This window comes from Podarcis pityusensis, assembly GCF_964106645.2.
Source record: "Podarcis pityusensis genome assembly, chromosome: 1".
NCBI lineage: Eukaryota > Metazoa > Chordata > Lepidosauria > Squamata > Lacertidae > Podarcis > Podarcis pityusensis.
The window spans coordinates 32686513-32703022 of record NC_138028.1 but is presented as its reverse complement, the minus strand read 5'-3'; the positions used below and the strand labels follow the sequence as shown (position 1 = coordinate 32703022).

General features: G+C 46.9%; 1 protein-coding gene across 2 annotated transcripts in view; it reads left to right on the top strand.

Moving 5' to 3' along the window:
• Window positions 1–3618, top strand: part of TTC6 (tetratricopeptide repeat domain 6) — a 66037-nt gene extending 62419 nt beyond the window's left edge. For both annotated transcript variants that reach the window (XM_080977495.1, XM_080977496.1), the window contains 2 exons: window positions 2207–2432; window positions 3078–3618. In XM_080977495.1, the coding sequence (XP_080833621.1) occupies window positions 2207–2432; window positions 3078–3211 (360 nt within the window). In that variant the 3' untranslated portion in view covers window positions 3212–3618. The remainder of the gene's footprint in view (window positions 1–2206; window positions 2433–3077) is intronic.
• Window positions 3619–16510: the final 12892 nt, after the last annotated feature.

The following is a 16510-nucleotide window of genomic DNA, read 5'->3' as shown; positions in this document are numbered from 1 at the left end:
AAGCATTTTCATCTTAAAGCTCAAGGATGGGTGACTCACATCCTGATTTTCCAGACTGACTGGAAAGGTCACTGTACAAGTTTTGGGGTGGAGGCAGAAGGGAGAACTATGCTAGAGTCTAAGGCCCTTTCCCCATATGGCAGTACTGTGGGGTACTGGGCAGTTGCTTGCCCTACAGCAGTGCTCTGTCTACTGATCTGTCAACAACACCAATATCAACAGCAAGCGTAGGAGGAACTAGCAATTGCAAGGCTGCAGGATCGTGTATCTGCTTAGATATGTTCATACCACCCATTGGGATTTATGTACACAGTACTTAGGGATGCAGGTGGCACTGTGGTCTAAACCACAGAGCCTAGGGCTTGCCGATCGGCGGTTCAAATCCCCGCGAGAGGGTGAGCTCCCGTTGTTCAGTCCCAGCTCCTGCCCACCTAGCAGTTCGAAAGCATGTTAAAGTGCAAGTAGATAAATAGGTACCACTCCAACGGGAAGGTAAACGGTGTTTCCGTGCACTGCTCTGGTTCGCCAGAAGCGGCTTAGTCATGCTGGCCACATGACCCAGAAGCTGTCTGCGGACAAACGCCGGCTCCCTTGGCCTATAGAGTGAAATGAGCGCCGCAACCCCAGATTCGTTCGCTACTGGACCTTACGGTCGTGGTACCTTTACCTTTTTATTACACAGTACTTAAAATTTTGCATGCCCGAACTAGCTGTTTTTGTGACAAAAAATGCCATTCCCAGATATTAAATGAATATACTCTACCTCTGTAGCTATAATTAGCGTTTTACAAGTTAGAAATGACAGCTGATAATGTTCCTCTAATATATAACTTTGTAATAGAGCATGGGACAAATAGAATACTAGTTATCAGAATTTCTTATGAAATGTTCTTTACTGTTCTTTATTTTAAATTTCCAAAAAATCATGAGAATTTGAGCAAACTTCTGATCCACTGAGTAACGTAGTAACCAAATATATCAGAATGCATTGTAGATAGCAATGCATTTTTGCAAGCATTATTGTAGGACCAACCCTGTTAAGTAATGTTTATGTATTATATAATCCCCATGCAAAGGGGAAGGCAGTCTTTAGAAGGAAAGGCAGCCCTTTCCAGCATTCATACGGTCTACTGCTTACAACCATTGCTACTGTTGACTTTCCTTCTTCTCCAAAAAGGCAATTTGTGCACGTCAGCATTGATATAGATGCAGCAGGTGAAACTGATAGTCCTTTCCTCTATGTGTTTTTCTGGAACTCCAGAAAAGTTCAGTGCTGAAAAGGAATAATAATTATTTTTTGTCATAAAAAGTACTGCCAATGGATTATTTGTTTGTTTCTTGAATTTATTAATTGCTTCACATTTAAGCAGTTTTGAAGTGATATACTACAAAAACCTTTTACAAAATGACCACACGTGAAATAATTTTGAGACCATACCAAAAGCAATACAGTGGTACCTTGGGTTAAGAAGTTAATTCGTTCTGGAGGTCTGTTCTTAACCTGAAACTGTTCTTAACCTGAAGCACCACTTTAGCTAATGGGGCCTCCCACTGCTGCCACGCCGCCGCTGCATGATTTCTGCTCTCATCCTGAAGCAGAGTTCTTAACCCAAGGTAGTATTTCTGGGTTAGCGGAGTCTGTAACCTGAAGCATATGTAACCCGAGTTACCACTGTGTAAAATACAGTTCTGTTATTGGCAGTAGTCATGGCTCGGATCAAACAGACTATTCCTTTGCCCCAGGTGAAGCAATAGTACTGCAGTCAGTTCACACCTGATACTACTATTCTGCAGCTGTAGTGGAAGTTTAAAGTGTAGGGGGTATGGTTTCTGGGGTATGGTTTCTGTTTGTTAGTATGATACACATTTTTGTGTTTTATATTGTAAACCTACCTGTGATCTTTGGATGAAGGGCAGTATAGAAATTTAATAAACAACAACAACAAAGTTTTGCAGTAAATCAACAACTGAAAAAAAAATGGGATGGCAGAGAAAACAACAAAATACAATTGTTTGGAATAACGTTTGTCTGAATGAATGAATGAGCAAATTGTGCAATTACTGGAGAAAACTACTAGACTGGAATACAACCAGGCTTCCCTAAAACAAAATTCTTCATTCATTTCTCATGTTGTTGTTAGTGATTTTATAAAACAAAAGTAATAAGCAATTTCAAAATGCATATACATTTTATTTATTTTTTTAGGCAAATAACTATTATTCCAAGGCACTGATGCTTGATCCAACAAATGAATCTGCATTCCTAAATCGAGCTATTACAAATACGCTGTTAAAGAAATTTGAAGAAGCAAAAGCAGATTTTGAGCAGGCAATTTGCCTTTCTCCTTTCTCGGCAGCAATATATTTTAACAAGGCAAATCTCTACAGTACATTGCAGGAATATGAGCAAGCTGAGGAAGCCATTTCAAAAGGTAAAAATACTCAGAGATACAGAGAGAGAGAGAGAGAGAGCGTGCGAGAGAGAGAGAGAGCACCACTGTAGTTTATGTACCTTCCTCTTCTTTTAAAAATGCATTGCAAAACTTCAAAATGGTCTGTTAAATGATCTTTCTGATCCCAATGGTCAGAACTATACAGCCCCCAAAATGCTGCATGAATTAGGGAGTGTAAACTTTCAATCTAGATGTGTCTGGACAATCATGCATAGTTGGTCAACAGTATGAGACTTGAATTGTGTTTGGAGGTGGGCAAACTGCTTTTTAGCGTCTCCTCTTTCTTCTTGTGATGTCACACTGGACCCAGGTGGGTTTAGCTCCCCCTAGTGCTTTTTCCCAGCTCTGATCCTGGAAGGGACCCCAAGGTACATTCCTGCCTTTCACTTGAGGCGGCAGCAAAAGAAATTATCTGCATTTTGAACCTATGAGACAGACTGAATCTCAAAATAGAATAAATTAATATTTAGGCTATCTTGTCTGGACTTGTTTCTGAGTAGATATAAAGATGATTGCACAATAAACTTTCTATATCCAAATTATGCAAGCACTTTCAGATGAATATTAGCATATCATTCTTATTTACTCTGAGAAATCACTAATAACAATGCTAACTTCTTACAGCACTGTCAATTCAGCCGTATGATTCCCTGATGTTTAAACTCAGAGCTGATATTCGTGGCAAGATGGGTTTAATGAAAGAAGCTATTGCTGATTACAAGAAAGCTATCAGTATCCAGGAACTTATCAGTGGGTGAAAATATATTTTTGGTGTAGAGTAACATGATCGCCTGTATTAGTTACTTTTCCAGTTTATGTTGAATACCATTTATCTTTTGTTACTGTATATACTGTTTATACTAATGTATTGGTTGCAAATTATCTTAAATTTTAACTGTGAATGTCTGTACATATTTTATTTACATAACTGAATAGGAAAGATTAAATGAAAAGAACAATGAAAACAATCACTTGACTATAATAAAGAAAAAAGCAGTTGACTTATTAGAGAAATGTAAATGATAACATCTTTGTTTCTCCATTTTTAAGGACTAGATTTGCTGAAACTTCTTTAGCTGATTTTCCCTCTTATTTAATCAATATGTGAATACTCAAAGTATAATATGGATAAAGCCGAATACAAATAAACAGCTATAATAAAATGGTGGTTTGTTAAGTTATCCTCATGTATTCTAATACAGCAAATACTGACTACCCTTAATGCCCATTCAGAGGGGAGGGAAACAGAGAGTGCAGTGCACAGAACAATCCAGTAAGAGCCATTAGAAGAAGAAGAGTTTGGATTTGATATCCCGCCTTTCACTCCCTTTAAGGAGTCTCAAAGCTGCTAACATTCTCCTTTCCCTTCCTCCCCCACAACAAACACTCTGTGAGGTGAGTGGGGCTGAGAGACTTCAGAGAAGTGTGACTAGCCCAAGGTCACCCAGCAGCTGCATGTGGAGGAGCGGAGACACGAACCCGGTTCCCCAGATTACGAGACTACCGCTCTTAACCACTACACCACACTTTAAATTCTAGAGGAGTTTAAAGGCTGAGAAAGCCCATTCTTCAGAGCAGTTGTGTCAGCATATAGGGTGATGTGTTGGTGTGTTGCATCCCACAGTGTACAAGTATGGTCCCTGTGCTCCTGACTCTTCAAGGACATTGTAAAAGCAGATGCATCTATCCCCAAAGTCCCATGTGCTCAACCAGTCTATGGTAGGATAGGGCAAATGGGTGGATATGGAAGGAGAGTTGGCACTGCATCTGATCCTCTTCGAACTGTATTATTTATTTGTTCAGTTGTTTCTTTAAATCATTTCTATACCACTTCACATTCCCAAAGGAATCTCCAAACTTTGTTTTTAAAAGCTGTGCAAGAAAAACAGCCACCAAGAAACTTCCTTTTTGCCAGCCTCCTCCACTGTCTATTACAAAGAACAGGGGCAGATAATAGTTTTGCCCCCAATAGTTAGCCATATCTGAGTTTTATATATAAGGTATAAAAATCAGTCGTGTGAAGCTGATAACAAAACATTAGTTCATGTCTATAGTTATCTAATCTTTGTAGGGAATGTAGAACTGTATGTCAAGAAGATCATTTGCTTTCATAACATGCAAACGATCTCCTACCTCGGTTTCTCTCAGGGTCATTTACTTATCTTCCATTTTCTTTCTGGCTGTTGGCCTTCCCTTGTCATGTTTGTGCCACATCCTGTATGAATTTTATTCTCATTCCTTACTTTTGTTTCTTGCACAATATTCTCATAAAACTAATAGGTTTGGGGTGTCATGGAAAATCAATTTTGGAGGTTATGGGTTGTATTCAATGTAGCGCAAAGTCACCAGGTGTCTCAGCACAAGGGATATTCTTTTCTCAATGGAACACTCTTCCTCCCCCGTACACCTTCTAAATCTGTTCTGAGGGTTCCCCCAACCACCATAAAAGATTGTGGGACAGAATGGGGCATGCACAGAGGTAGGGGAAATCCCATTTTAGTAGCACTAATTGCTAGCACAATTATTTTGTTGAATACTACCTTATGTACTGAAGAGGTACAGGGTATATCAAAGCATCAACACTTGAATAAAAATGCAAGGCAGAAATACTTCTATATCTGATGCCCACACATGAATGCCACTGCTTATAAAGTCAAAGCGGCACCTATACACAGGATGGTGGTATCAGCTAGCTCAGGAGAACCAAATTTTTTTTGCAGAACTACGAAAAATCTGGCAAGAGAAAAGCCTAAAGGGGTGAAGAAACCTCTCAAACAGCCCATGGGGGCTTTTGTGGGGGGGGTGTCCTCACTTGCTAACTTTTGGCTCCTCAACAGGAATGGATGGGAGGGAGAATGCAATGGAGTATTATGAGGGAGGGCTTGGCTGACTGGAACAGGGTGGGCTGCTCCACTGCAACATTGTGTTGCAGGTCCTCTTATTAAAGCAATCTAAAAACACTTAGGTAATTGCTTTGTGAATTTTTCATATGGAACCTGTTTATACACTGACATCTCTTCCCCTCCTGCTAGATTTCAGAAGTTAGAGTATCTCTGTAACTCGTGGATTGCTTCTTCACCCCTCCATAGAACCTAAGAATTTAGTTTCATGAGGGGACTTGGAGCTCTCAGAACACCCATATAAAATGAATTAAATAAAGGAATGAAAAACAAAACAATAGTTTGTTCAGGAGAAGCTGGCAGTGCAATTCTGTACCTGTCTGCTCATACATAAGGGCCATTGGGTGCAATGGAACTTACTCCTAGATAAGTGTGCATAGGACTTCAGTATAAAACAGTTAAACTTGGTTAGATTTATATAGGATAGCAGTTTTGTTCTAAAATGGAAATCCACCGCCTCCTTTAATCTTGTTAAGAAACAAGTATTTAGTGAATTAGCTAGAGACAAAGCAAGCTGTTAATTAGAATTTTGGAAAGCTCAAACATTAATGTGATTAGCATATCAATTAGGAAATAAGGTTATCTTGGGGGCTGAAAAACATAAGAAATTCTCAAGGGGTAACAGAGTGGTATTATGTAGGTTTTAGGTCTTTCTAAAATGAGTGCTGAAATAAATGTGACTGCATATATATTTATGAGAAAACAAAATGCTTGTGCTCTTCTGTTCCCTCACTTCACTTTTGTTCCTAATGATCAGTACACAGTTCCCAAAGAAAAGGCTTTTCACTGCCCGTTTCCTGAGAACCATGTCAGCATTGTTGGTTTCTATTCTGCTGGGTTACCTTTGACCACTGACTGCCCCCACATACCCCTCAGAAAGGGCAGGGCCCAGCAGGACCCCCAAGCTCCTCACCTGGACACAAAAAGGCACCACAACTCATTTGTATACTCTCCAACATGGTGTGTGGGAAAACTGGAACACCATCTTCCGGGGCCACACTCCTGCACAAGTCACATGACCTGCGTGAGATCATGGCTCCTCAAAAGTGCTTTTTCAGGCTTGGTGCTCCAAAAAGTACATTTGGGGGCACCATGTAAGATCACTGCTTCAAAAAAACACTTTGGGGGGACGGCACCCTCAAAATATATGTTTTGGGGCACTGCTCAAGATCACAGTCCTGAAAAAGTGCTTTTGGGGGGTGAGATGACGTCCCAGTATCTTGTGAGAGCATGGCACCCAAAACGGCCACCATGCTGTTGTGGGAGGAAATGGGACGTCCTGTTTTTTCCAGGACAGTTGCAGGGTGTGCATTGGTTTATATTACTGTATTTCTAGGGTTTCCAAATCGAATAACATTTGCAGAAGCAGGATCATTAGGTCATTGGGTCATTAGATCAGAACAAGCATTCATCTAAGCTGTCTCCTGGCGCAGGAACGTTCTCCAGCAATGGGCAGAGATTCTTAGCTGGGCAGCCACTCTCGATGGGATCACTCTAAATCTCTCAGAAATCGCTCTACACTTCTCGTTAGCTGGACGTTCATGTGGCTGTGTACATTAAAATACATCTAGGATTCTGGAAGGGGGAAGGTCAAGTGCCCTGCCTGGTAGGCACTGATGAACATAGCTACATTTTTGGAGTATGCTTCTGTCAGGGGTTCAGGAGCAGAGGCACAGGAAAGGGAGGAAATAGAGAGCGAGGGGGAGGAGTCCGAAGGAAATGTTAGCGATGACAGCGGTCCGAGGTCTCTGAGTCTTTCCAGCGAATCGGAAGATTCACAGAAAGGGGCTCCCATGGTCAGAGCAAGGGGGGTGCCTAGGGGGACACCCCAGGAAGAAGGGGCCAGAGGGGACTCAGAGAGCAGCAGTTGGAAATCAGGACCAGCGTCCACACCAGAGTGCAGTAGGGGGGAGGAGTCCCAGGCATCGGGATCAGGCGGCGCACTGCCAGTGGGAGGACATGAGTCAGGATTGGCCACGCCTCCATCGGGGAGCGAGGAAACGGTCGAGAGGAAGGTTGAAGGCTGGGCGCGCGCGCCAAGTTCAAATGTACAGGAGGGCGGCGCAGTTGGCAGCCCGGATAGGGAGCCAGGTCCCAAAGCCCGCCGAAAAGAGGGGGAGGAGTCAGGGGGGTCAACGTCAGCGTCAGAAGAATCCAGGAAGGAAGGGACCCCGGGGGGTAGCAGGACCCAGAGGAGAAAGGAGAGACGGAAGAGGTGGAGTAAGGCTAGAATCTTAAACTGGTGTACAGGGGGCGGAGACTCAGATGGAGCTTCGCCGATCTAACCCCTAGACGTAGAGCTGGGGCGCTGCGGCTTGAAAATGGAGACTGTACTTCAATAAAGACTTTTGTACATTACTGCCGGCTAGCGTTGGTCCTCTGTGAGCTGGGACCTGGAGCCAGCTCTGACAGTAAGCTCCATCCCACCAAAAGTTTTGCACCAAAAACCTCGTAACGTGAGTGGACGCAGCGAGGGAAGAAGATTGGTGCTTTGCGAGCTCACAAAAGTCAGGCAAGTTGACTACAGAACAGCAACTAGCAGCCCTGCAAGATGCAGTGACACAACTCAACGCGGAGGTACTCGCATCCAGGAAAAGGGAAGAGGAAGCGGCTGCCGCCTGCAGGGATCTCCAAGCCAGGTTGGAAGTGCTTGCTAAGCAGGGGCAACCGAGACCCAAATCAGAGGGGATTGGGCTGGGGAAAAGAGGAGGCAGTCTGGTATCTCATTTCGATGGGAATTTGCAGCAGTACCCTAACTTCCGAGCAGACGTGCTGTTTGCGCTGGAACTGCTGGATAAAGACTTTAGAGATGAGCAAGAGAAGGTGGGGTTTATCTTGTCCCATTTGCATGGGGAAGCTAAAGCGTGGCTGCGCAATCTGTGGAGAGATAAGGATCCGGCGCTCCAAAATGCGGATGCATTCATTAAAGCGATGGATTCGTGTTTTTTATCAAATATAGACATTGATATCGCCAGAAAAGACATACATGGGCTCAAACAAGGCAGAGCCAGTGTAAGGCAGTACCATTCCCGCTTTTTTGCATTAGTCCATGCGCTGGGATGGGAGAAGGATTCTGCCCCAGCCAGAGACCTTTTTTGGGAAGGCTTGAATGCAAATGTGAAAGATGAGATTGCAAGGGGGGAGAGACCAAAGAGCACTCAGGAAGTTGTCCGGCGGGCGCTGCAAATTGGGGTGCGTCTGGAAGAACGTCCATGGAACAGAGAAGAAGGACGTTGGGGACGTACGCCAGTGAGAGCACCTCCCCTCTTTCCCAAGGATGCAGCGCGTGCGCAATCCACACCTCCGCAGGGAGGGGGAGAGGAACCGATGGAAATTGGAGGCGCCAGGGCTCAGTCAGCAACCAGAGCCCTAACACCGGGAGCAGTCAAAGCGAAGCCTCCTAGAGGGAACAGGAAGTGCTACATCTGCGACAGTGCTCAGCACATGGCGAAAGAGTGTCCCCAGAGGCTCCACAAGCACACTTCAGCCTCAGCAACAGTAACAGACGCAACTCAGCAGAGAGAACCACAGCAGGGAAACGACAGAGTCTGGTTGGAGGAAGAGGCACTGGGGCCCAGCCAGACAAGTCAATGAAGCCGTCCCCAGAGATTTTGCAGCCCACAGACCCCCTCCCGCCCAAACCAGTGGTGCAGCTCACAGCATCGCTCCAACTACCCAATGGACTCACTATGGAAGTGCCGATTACCATTGACTCTGGTAGTAACGCAGACTTCATAGGACTGGATTTCATTCAAGAGCACAACATAGCACTCCTGCCAGCCACGCTGCCTCTGAAGGTTGTCACGGTGGATGGCAGGGAATTGCTGGGGGGGCAGGTGGTGCAGCAAACGCCTCCGATGGTGATGCAAATTGGGAATCACCGAGAAGTCATCAGCTTCAATGTCACCCAACTGTCGGACACGCCTATAGTATTAGGCATGAGTTGGCTGCACAGGCACAGCCCAGCATTGGCGTGGTACCAGCGACAACTGACCTTCGGCTCCTCATACTGTGCGGAACATTGCATTCTGCCTAGCCCGGAAGGGGAAGAGGATGACCCGCAGCTACAATTAGGCACGCTGCAAGCAGTGCCACTCAAGTACGCAGCGTTTTTGGAGGTTTTCTGCGAGAAGGAAGCGGACAAGCTGCCTCCCCACAGGTCCTATGACTGCAAGATTGACCTCCTGCCAGGGGCGACGCTGCCAACCGGGAAACTGTATTCCATGTCTGAAGACGAGCTGCAGGAACTCAGGGAGTTCATAGACCTCAACTTGAAGCGCGGTTTCATCCAGGAGTCGAAGGCAGTGGGGGGCAGTCCTGTATTCTTTGTGAAGAAGAAGGACACGCCCCAAAAAAGGCTTGTGGTGGACTATAGAATTTTGAACTCGAAAACCAAGCCCACAGCCTTTCCCATGCCCAAGATAGATGACCTGCTCGCAACGGTGAGGAAAGGACGCGTTTTCACAAAGTTGGATCTGCGAGGGGCGTACAACCTGATTCGCATACGGGAGGGCGACGAATGGAAGACTGCCATGTTCACGCCCCTGGGCACCTATGAATACAGAGTTATGCCCTTTGGATTACAAAATGGCTCCCACTGTTTTCAAGCCTTCATGCATCACGTATTGGCGGGTCTCCTCTACAAGAAATGCGTCTGCTTCCTGGACGACATCCTGATATTTTCAGAATCAGAGGAGACCCACGAGGGAGACGTCAAGGAAGTTCTGCAGAGACTGCAGGAGCACAGGCTGTACGCCAAGCTGGAGAAGTGCCAGTTCGACATGAAGGAGGTAGATTTCCTGGGCTACAAGTTGTCGGACAAGGGGCTCGCCATGGACAGCGCCAAGGTTCGCTCAGTGTTGGACTGGAAGAGCCCGCGCAATCGGAAGGAGGTCCAGCGGTTTGTCGGTTTCGCCAACTTTTACCGCAAGTTCATCAAGGGGTTCGCGATGCAGACGGCGGCCATTACCGACACGCTCAGCTCCAAGAAGAAGAAGTTCATCTGGACGGAGCAAGCGGAGCAGTCCTTTCAGAAACTCAAGCGTCTCTTCTCGTCCGAAGAGCAGCTACTGCATGTGAATCCCAGCAGACCGATGAGGGTTGAAACGGACGCCTCAGACAGAGCCGTGGGAGCAGTACTGTTGCAGCAAGACCCGCATGGGGACTGGAGACCGTGTGCCTTCTACTCCAGGAAGCTCAGCAAGTCAGAGCAGAACTACACCATCTGGGACAGGGAGTTGCTGGCCATTCATGCAGCATTCAAGGCGTGGCGGCACTTCCTCATTGGAGCCAAACACACAGTGCAGGTCCGCACGGACCATAAAAACCTGGAGTACTGGCGCACGGCAAGGTTCCTGAACCAGAGGCACATACGATGGGCGGAGTTCTTTGCGGATTTCGACTTCAGGATAGAGTACATCCCAGGCGACAACAACATCATGGCGGATGCACTGTCCAGAAAGCCGCAATACCTCGAGGAGGCGGCACCAGCGGCGGCCAAGCACATTTTCGCACCGAAAGCGTGGGCGTGCGCTTCAGCAACCGTGGACCTGGATGCTGTACGTCGAGCACTGCAGGAGGACCCCTTCGCACAAGCCAAGATGGAGGAGGTGCACAGGGGCACGGCGGAGGACGACGAGTTCCAGATACGCGACGGATTGCTCATCCGCAGAGGGGCCCTCTACGTACCGGGAGACGACCTCCGCGTGAAAGTACTGCAGCAGTTGCACAACGCACCCACCGTCGGGCACTTTGGCAAAGAGAAGACGGTAGAATTAGTAGCCAGAGATTTTTGGTGGCCCAAGATGCGGGGGGAAGTCGCGGATTACGTCTCGAGGTGCGACACCTGCCAAAGGGCCAAGTCAGTGCACAAACCGCCGGCGGGACTGCTCGAACCGCTGCAGACACCGCTCGAACCGTGGGAGAGGGTGGCCCTGGACTTTGTCACGGATCTACCCAGCTCGAGGGGCAAGACGGCAGTGCTAGTGGTGGTGGACATGTTCACCAAAATGGCCCACTTCATTCCGTGCGCGAAGGTGGCCACGGCGGAACAGACCGCCAAACTGTTCATAGACCACGTGTTCAGGGTTCACGGTCTGCCACGGTCTATCCTGTCCGACCGGGGGCGACAGTTCATCTCGAACTTCTGGCAGAAGCTGATGGGTTTCCTGAACGTCAAGATCAACCTAGCGTCGGCGAGACACCCGCAGACAAACGGACAAGCGGAGCGAGTCAACGCCATCATGCAGCAGTACCTGCGATGCTACGCAAATCAGCAGCCGGCAACATGGGTGGACTACCTGCCGCTCGCTGAGTTCGCCTACAACAACACGAAGCACGTGTCCACGGGGGTGACACCGTTCTTCGCCAACAACGGGAGGCATCCCAGAACCTTCCCGGGATTAGCGAGAGTGGGGGAGGGGGAGCCACAGGCAGCGGAAGCCTTAGCATCAGAGTTGCAGGAGGTTCACGAACAGCTTCGGAGGCAGTTAGAACTAGCAAAGCACGCATACAAACTGCAGGCTGACAAGCACAGAAGGGTTGGGGAAGACATACAGGTGGGAGACTGGGTTTGGTTAGCAGCCCAGGCAGTGCCGGCCAGATCGTTAGCGAAGAAGAAGCTAGGGCATAAGCAGCTAGGACCTTACCAAGTCGAGGCACAGGTCAATCCAGTGGCCTTCCGGTTGACACTGCCGGAGGGATCCAGAATGCACCCAGTTTTCCATAGATCAGTGCTCACGCCCTACAAAGCACCTCATAGATTTCAGGAGCCAGGCACGGCACCAGACCCGTTCAGGGAGACGCCCACAAGGGGGGGGTCGCCAAGGCGGGAACCCGTCAACGAGGTCACAGAGATTTTAGACTCGAGATGGGGGGAAGAGGGAGTAGAATATCTTCTCGCCAGAGAAGGTACCCCGGCCAGCGCCAACAGTTGGGTGCCAGACTATGCCTTGGACGAACCTCTTCTCAAGGACGAGTTTCATGCCCTTTTCCCACACAGGCCCATGCCAGCCGAGTATTTCGACGACTGGCTTTTCACACCCACATTTTCAGCCAGCACATTCCAGGGGTTCACCTCGGCCGAGGAACCGGCACTAGAAACACGTTCCCCGGAGGGATCACCCTCGGGGTCTGCCTCAGACCGTTCCTATTGGTGGGACGATCGACCAGAGGAGCAGTGGCGCAGGAAGTGGCTGGGGGGTCCTTGGCAGGCAACGTCCCCGGAGGAGACCGGGGGAGAGACGGACATGGACGTGTTGGGGGAGGACCTTGGGTTCGAGCACGGCGGCAAAGAGATGGAAGCAGAGGAAATTGAGGTCGGCAAGAGCACGGAGGACGAGCCGGACTTATCCGGCTGGATGCACGCCACGGGGGACGAACTGTATCCGGCACTCACCCCCACAACGACGGAGCACCCAGTACCCACACCTGAAGGAGGGGAGGGGGGAAGGGGGGGCTTCGAGGGGGGGATGGATGTCAGGGGTTCAGGAGCAGAGGCACAGGAAAGGGAGGAAATAGAGAGCGAGGGGGAGGAGTCCGAAGGAAATGTTAGCGATGACAGCGGTCCGAGGTCTCTGAGTCTTTCCAGCGAATCGGAAGATTCACAGAAAGGGGCTCCCATGGTCAGAGCAAGGGGGGTGCCTAGGGGGACACCCCAGGAAGAAGGGGCCAGAGGGGACTCAGAGAGCAGCAGTTGGAAATCAGGACCAGCGTCCACACCAGAGTGCAGTAGGGGGGAGGAGTCCCAGGCATCGGGATCAGGCGGCGCACTGCCAGTGGGAGGACATGAGTCAGGATTGGCCACGCCTCCATCGGGGAGCGAGGAAACGGTCGAGAGGAAGGTTGAAGGCTGGGCGCGTGCGCCAAGTTCAAATGTACAGGAGGGCGGCGCAGTTGGCAGCCCGGATAGGGAGCCAGGTCCCAAAGCCCGCCGAAAAGAGGGGGAGGAGTCAGGGGGGTCAACGTCAGCGTCAGAAGAATCCAGGAAGGAAGGGACCCCGGGGGGTAGCAGGACCCAGAGGAGAAAGGAGAGACGGAAGAGGTGGAGTAAGGCTAGAATCTTAAACTGGTGTACAGGGGGCGGAGACTCAGATGGAGCTTCGCCGATCTAACCCCTAGACGTAGAGCTGGGGCGCTGCGGCTTGAAAATGGAGACTGTACTTCAATAAAGACTTTTGTACATTACTGCCGGCTAGCGTTGGTCCTCTGTGAGCTGGGACCTGGAGCCAGCTCTGACAGCTTCAAAAAGAGGATTTGGAGGGAAGCAATTGGAAGCTGGTATTCTAACATGCTGGGTTGAATTCAATGAAGTCATTGCACAAGCAGAACAACTTGCACAACAGAATTTTCTCTCCTGCCCTTGTGCACCTCTACAAACACATTCATATCCTCCAGAGAGTTGGGGGACCCCCAAAATAGATTTGAGGGGTGCACGAGATGTGTGGGGTGGGGTGGGAAGAAGAGGGAGGGGTATTTCTGTTCCATTATCAGAAGTTGTTCCTCTTAGGCAATGCCTTAGTTGAATACAACCTGCAGTTTCTACATATTAGCACGGTCAGAATCCAGTTTCACCTTTAGATGCAAATTGTGAGACTAATGAACCCGAAGAATGATTACATTTCTTCTGCTCATTCTTTTATGTCCCTGTCCCATAGGGTTTCCAGGTACCAGAGGAATAAGGTGTTTGTGTTCAAAGACAATTTCTTTTCATTAAGCTTGTGGCATTATGGGATAACTTTCTCAGTATGAATGACAATTTGGAGGCAAGCTCTAATTAGAAAGAAATAAGGCCCCCAGTCTCTTAATTACAAACCACCATAAATAGTCCTTTGGGCATTACTAATTCAGGGAAGTCTCAAACGCTGTCTCGGAGGCACATTCAATTATGCAGTTACTGCTTAGTAGTATGGAGCTGAATAAACTTTTAAGGACTTAAGAGCCATGCAATGAAAAATTATGCGGAACTGCAACAATGAGATCATTGGGTGGAATCTAATTGTTCTGTTCCACAGACGGAAGGGCTTTTCATCCAGCCAACACCTCTGCTAATAGAAGTGGGGCTGATCTTCGCTGATTCCCCCCCATAGCTGCCGAGAAATCTGTTCTGAAGGGTTGGAGGACCTTCTAGAACAGTTGGGAAGGACAGATTGCCTCCTTTCTTCCACTAGTGGAAGCTTCTATTAGGCAAAAGACTCTTTCATGAAAGAAAGGACTCTCCCGTTTTGCTTAAAGGCATGACTGGATCCAACCCTTCTGTTTATGTGTAACACAAATAGCAAATATCATGCATAGAACTGATATCATTCATTGGATTAATTATAATTTATTCTGGCATACTTTGAATATTGCTCTAAGAGCTACATGGTTCTTTTTTATGTGAAACATGAACAACAGGAGACATTACCAGTCACATTTCAGAAATACTATGAACGGATTATTATGAAACATTCAAATTTAGGTTGTTGCGTTGTCCTCAACTGAAAGGCAGCACTTTTGGGTTTTGACCTCGAGGTCCAGACCTACTCCAGTAGAATTAAATAAATAAAGGCGTACCTACTGGATGTCTTGCTGATTATCTGTGGCCTTGCCTATTTATTTAAGATAACTAAAATCCTACCTAGGACAAACTGCATTTCCATGACACCATGCATAGAATCCATCATTACATGGATTGCATATATTTTATCCCTGTGCCCTCTTTGCACATCCCAGCAAAGTGAGGAGAAGGATGCTCTGAAAGGAACAGTGTACCAGTTGTTTAATATTATTGTCTTAGGCTCTTTCCTCCCTTTAAATCAGACTTATTTTGTGAATACCAGAGACAGGAGATTTTCTGCAGTGGCATTTCAATTCTTAATAATAATAATACCTTTTTTAATTATTATTTTTTAATACCCCACCCATCTTGCTGGGTTTTCCCAGTCTCTCTGAGCAGCTTACAACATATATAAAAACACAACAAAACATCAAACATTAAAAAACAATATCCTATACAGGCAACAAACAAACATATGAATCAATAGAAACCAATAACAACAACAACAATAATAAACAGTTTACAGTCTTCCCTTCACCTCAAGGTCTCAGGGTGGATTACAACAATTAAAACACAATATTAAAAGCAGTTTAAAACAACTGAAAATTACAGAACAAGGTGGGTTCTAAAAAACCTGTATCAGGTATCAGAAGTCAAGGCAAAGAGGTATGTCTTCAGCATTCAGTGATATCAGTATAACACAGGGGCCAGGCTCTGTGGGATGGCACTTCCACAACTTACGGACACCCACAGAGAATGCCCTTTCCTGGGCCAACCCCCCCCCCCCAGCTTTTCCAATGATCTGAACAGCCGCTACATACTTCTCTAGCATTATGCCCCAAATACCCTTAGCCCCCAATCTTAAAACTCAAAAGATTATGCCTGAGAATCCTAGTGCTCATGCAGAAGCAGAATAGCTTCTTATGCTACTCCCAGGGAGCATATTCAGGGTGTGTGTACATGTGCTTGTTATATTAATGTACTCTAAAAGATCTACCGTATTTTTTGCTCTATAAGACTCACTTTTTCCCTCCTAAAAAGTAAGGGGAAATGTGTGTGCGTCTTATGGAGCGAATGCAGGCTGTGCAGCTATCACAGAAGCCAGAACAGCAAGAGGGATTGCTGCTTTCACTGCACAGTGATTCCTCTTACTGTTCTGGCTTCTGAGATTCAGAATATTATTTTTCTTGTTTTCCTCCTCCAAAAACTAGGTGCATCTTGTGGTCTGGTTCGTCTTATAGAGCGAAAAATGCGGTATATTATAATGTAATATTTCTTTGCCTATGAGGATGTTCACTAGGTGTCCCCATAGGATCATGACTCGCTTGATGTGCTTTTAGGGAGACAGGTGGGTTTTTTTAATTGTTTTCTCACACTGTTTCTCTGGAATTAATATCATTTTCTCACTCAGTTGTTATTACAGAGAACATTGTAGCCAATTCCAGTGTTGTTGTTTTTTGTGCATTCTTCTGTATTTTAAGAAACTTGGTTTGTTTTGATTTTTCAGGCTTTCAGTGCAATTATAGCAACTGACTGTCTAGTAAAGGCTTTTACCAAGGGGGCTTTTCGTGGATTCCAGCTCTTCAGATTGTGTTTCCTGTTAATTTAGCTCAGAGCACTTC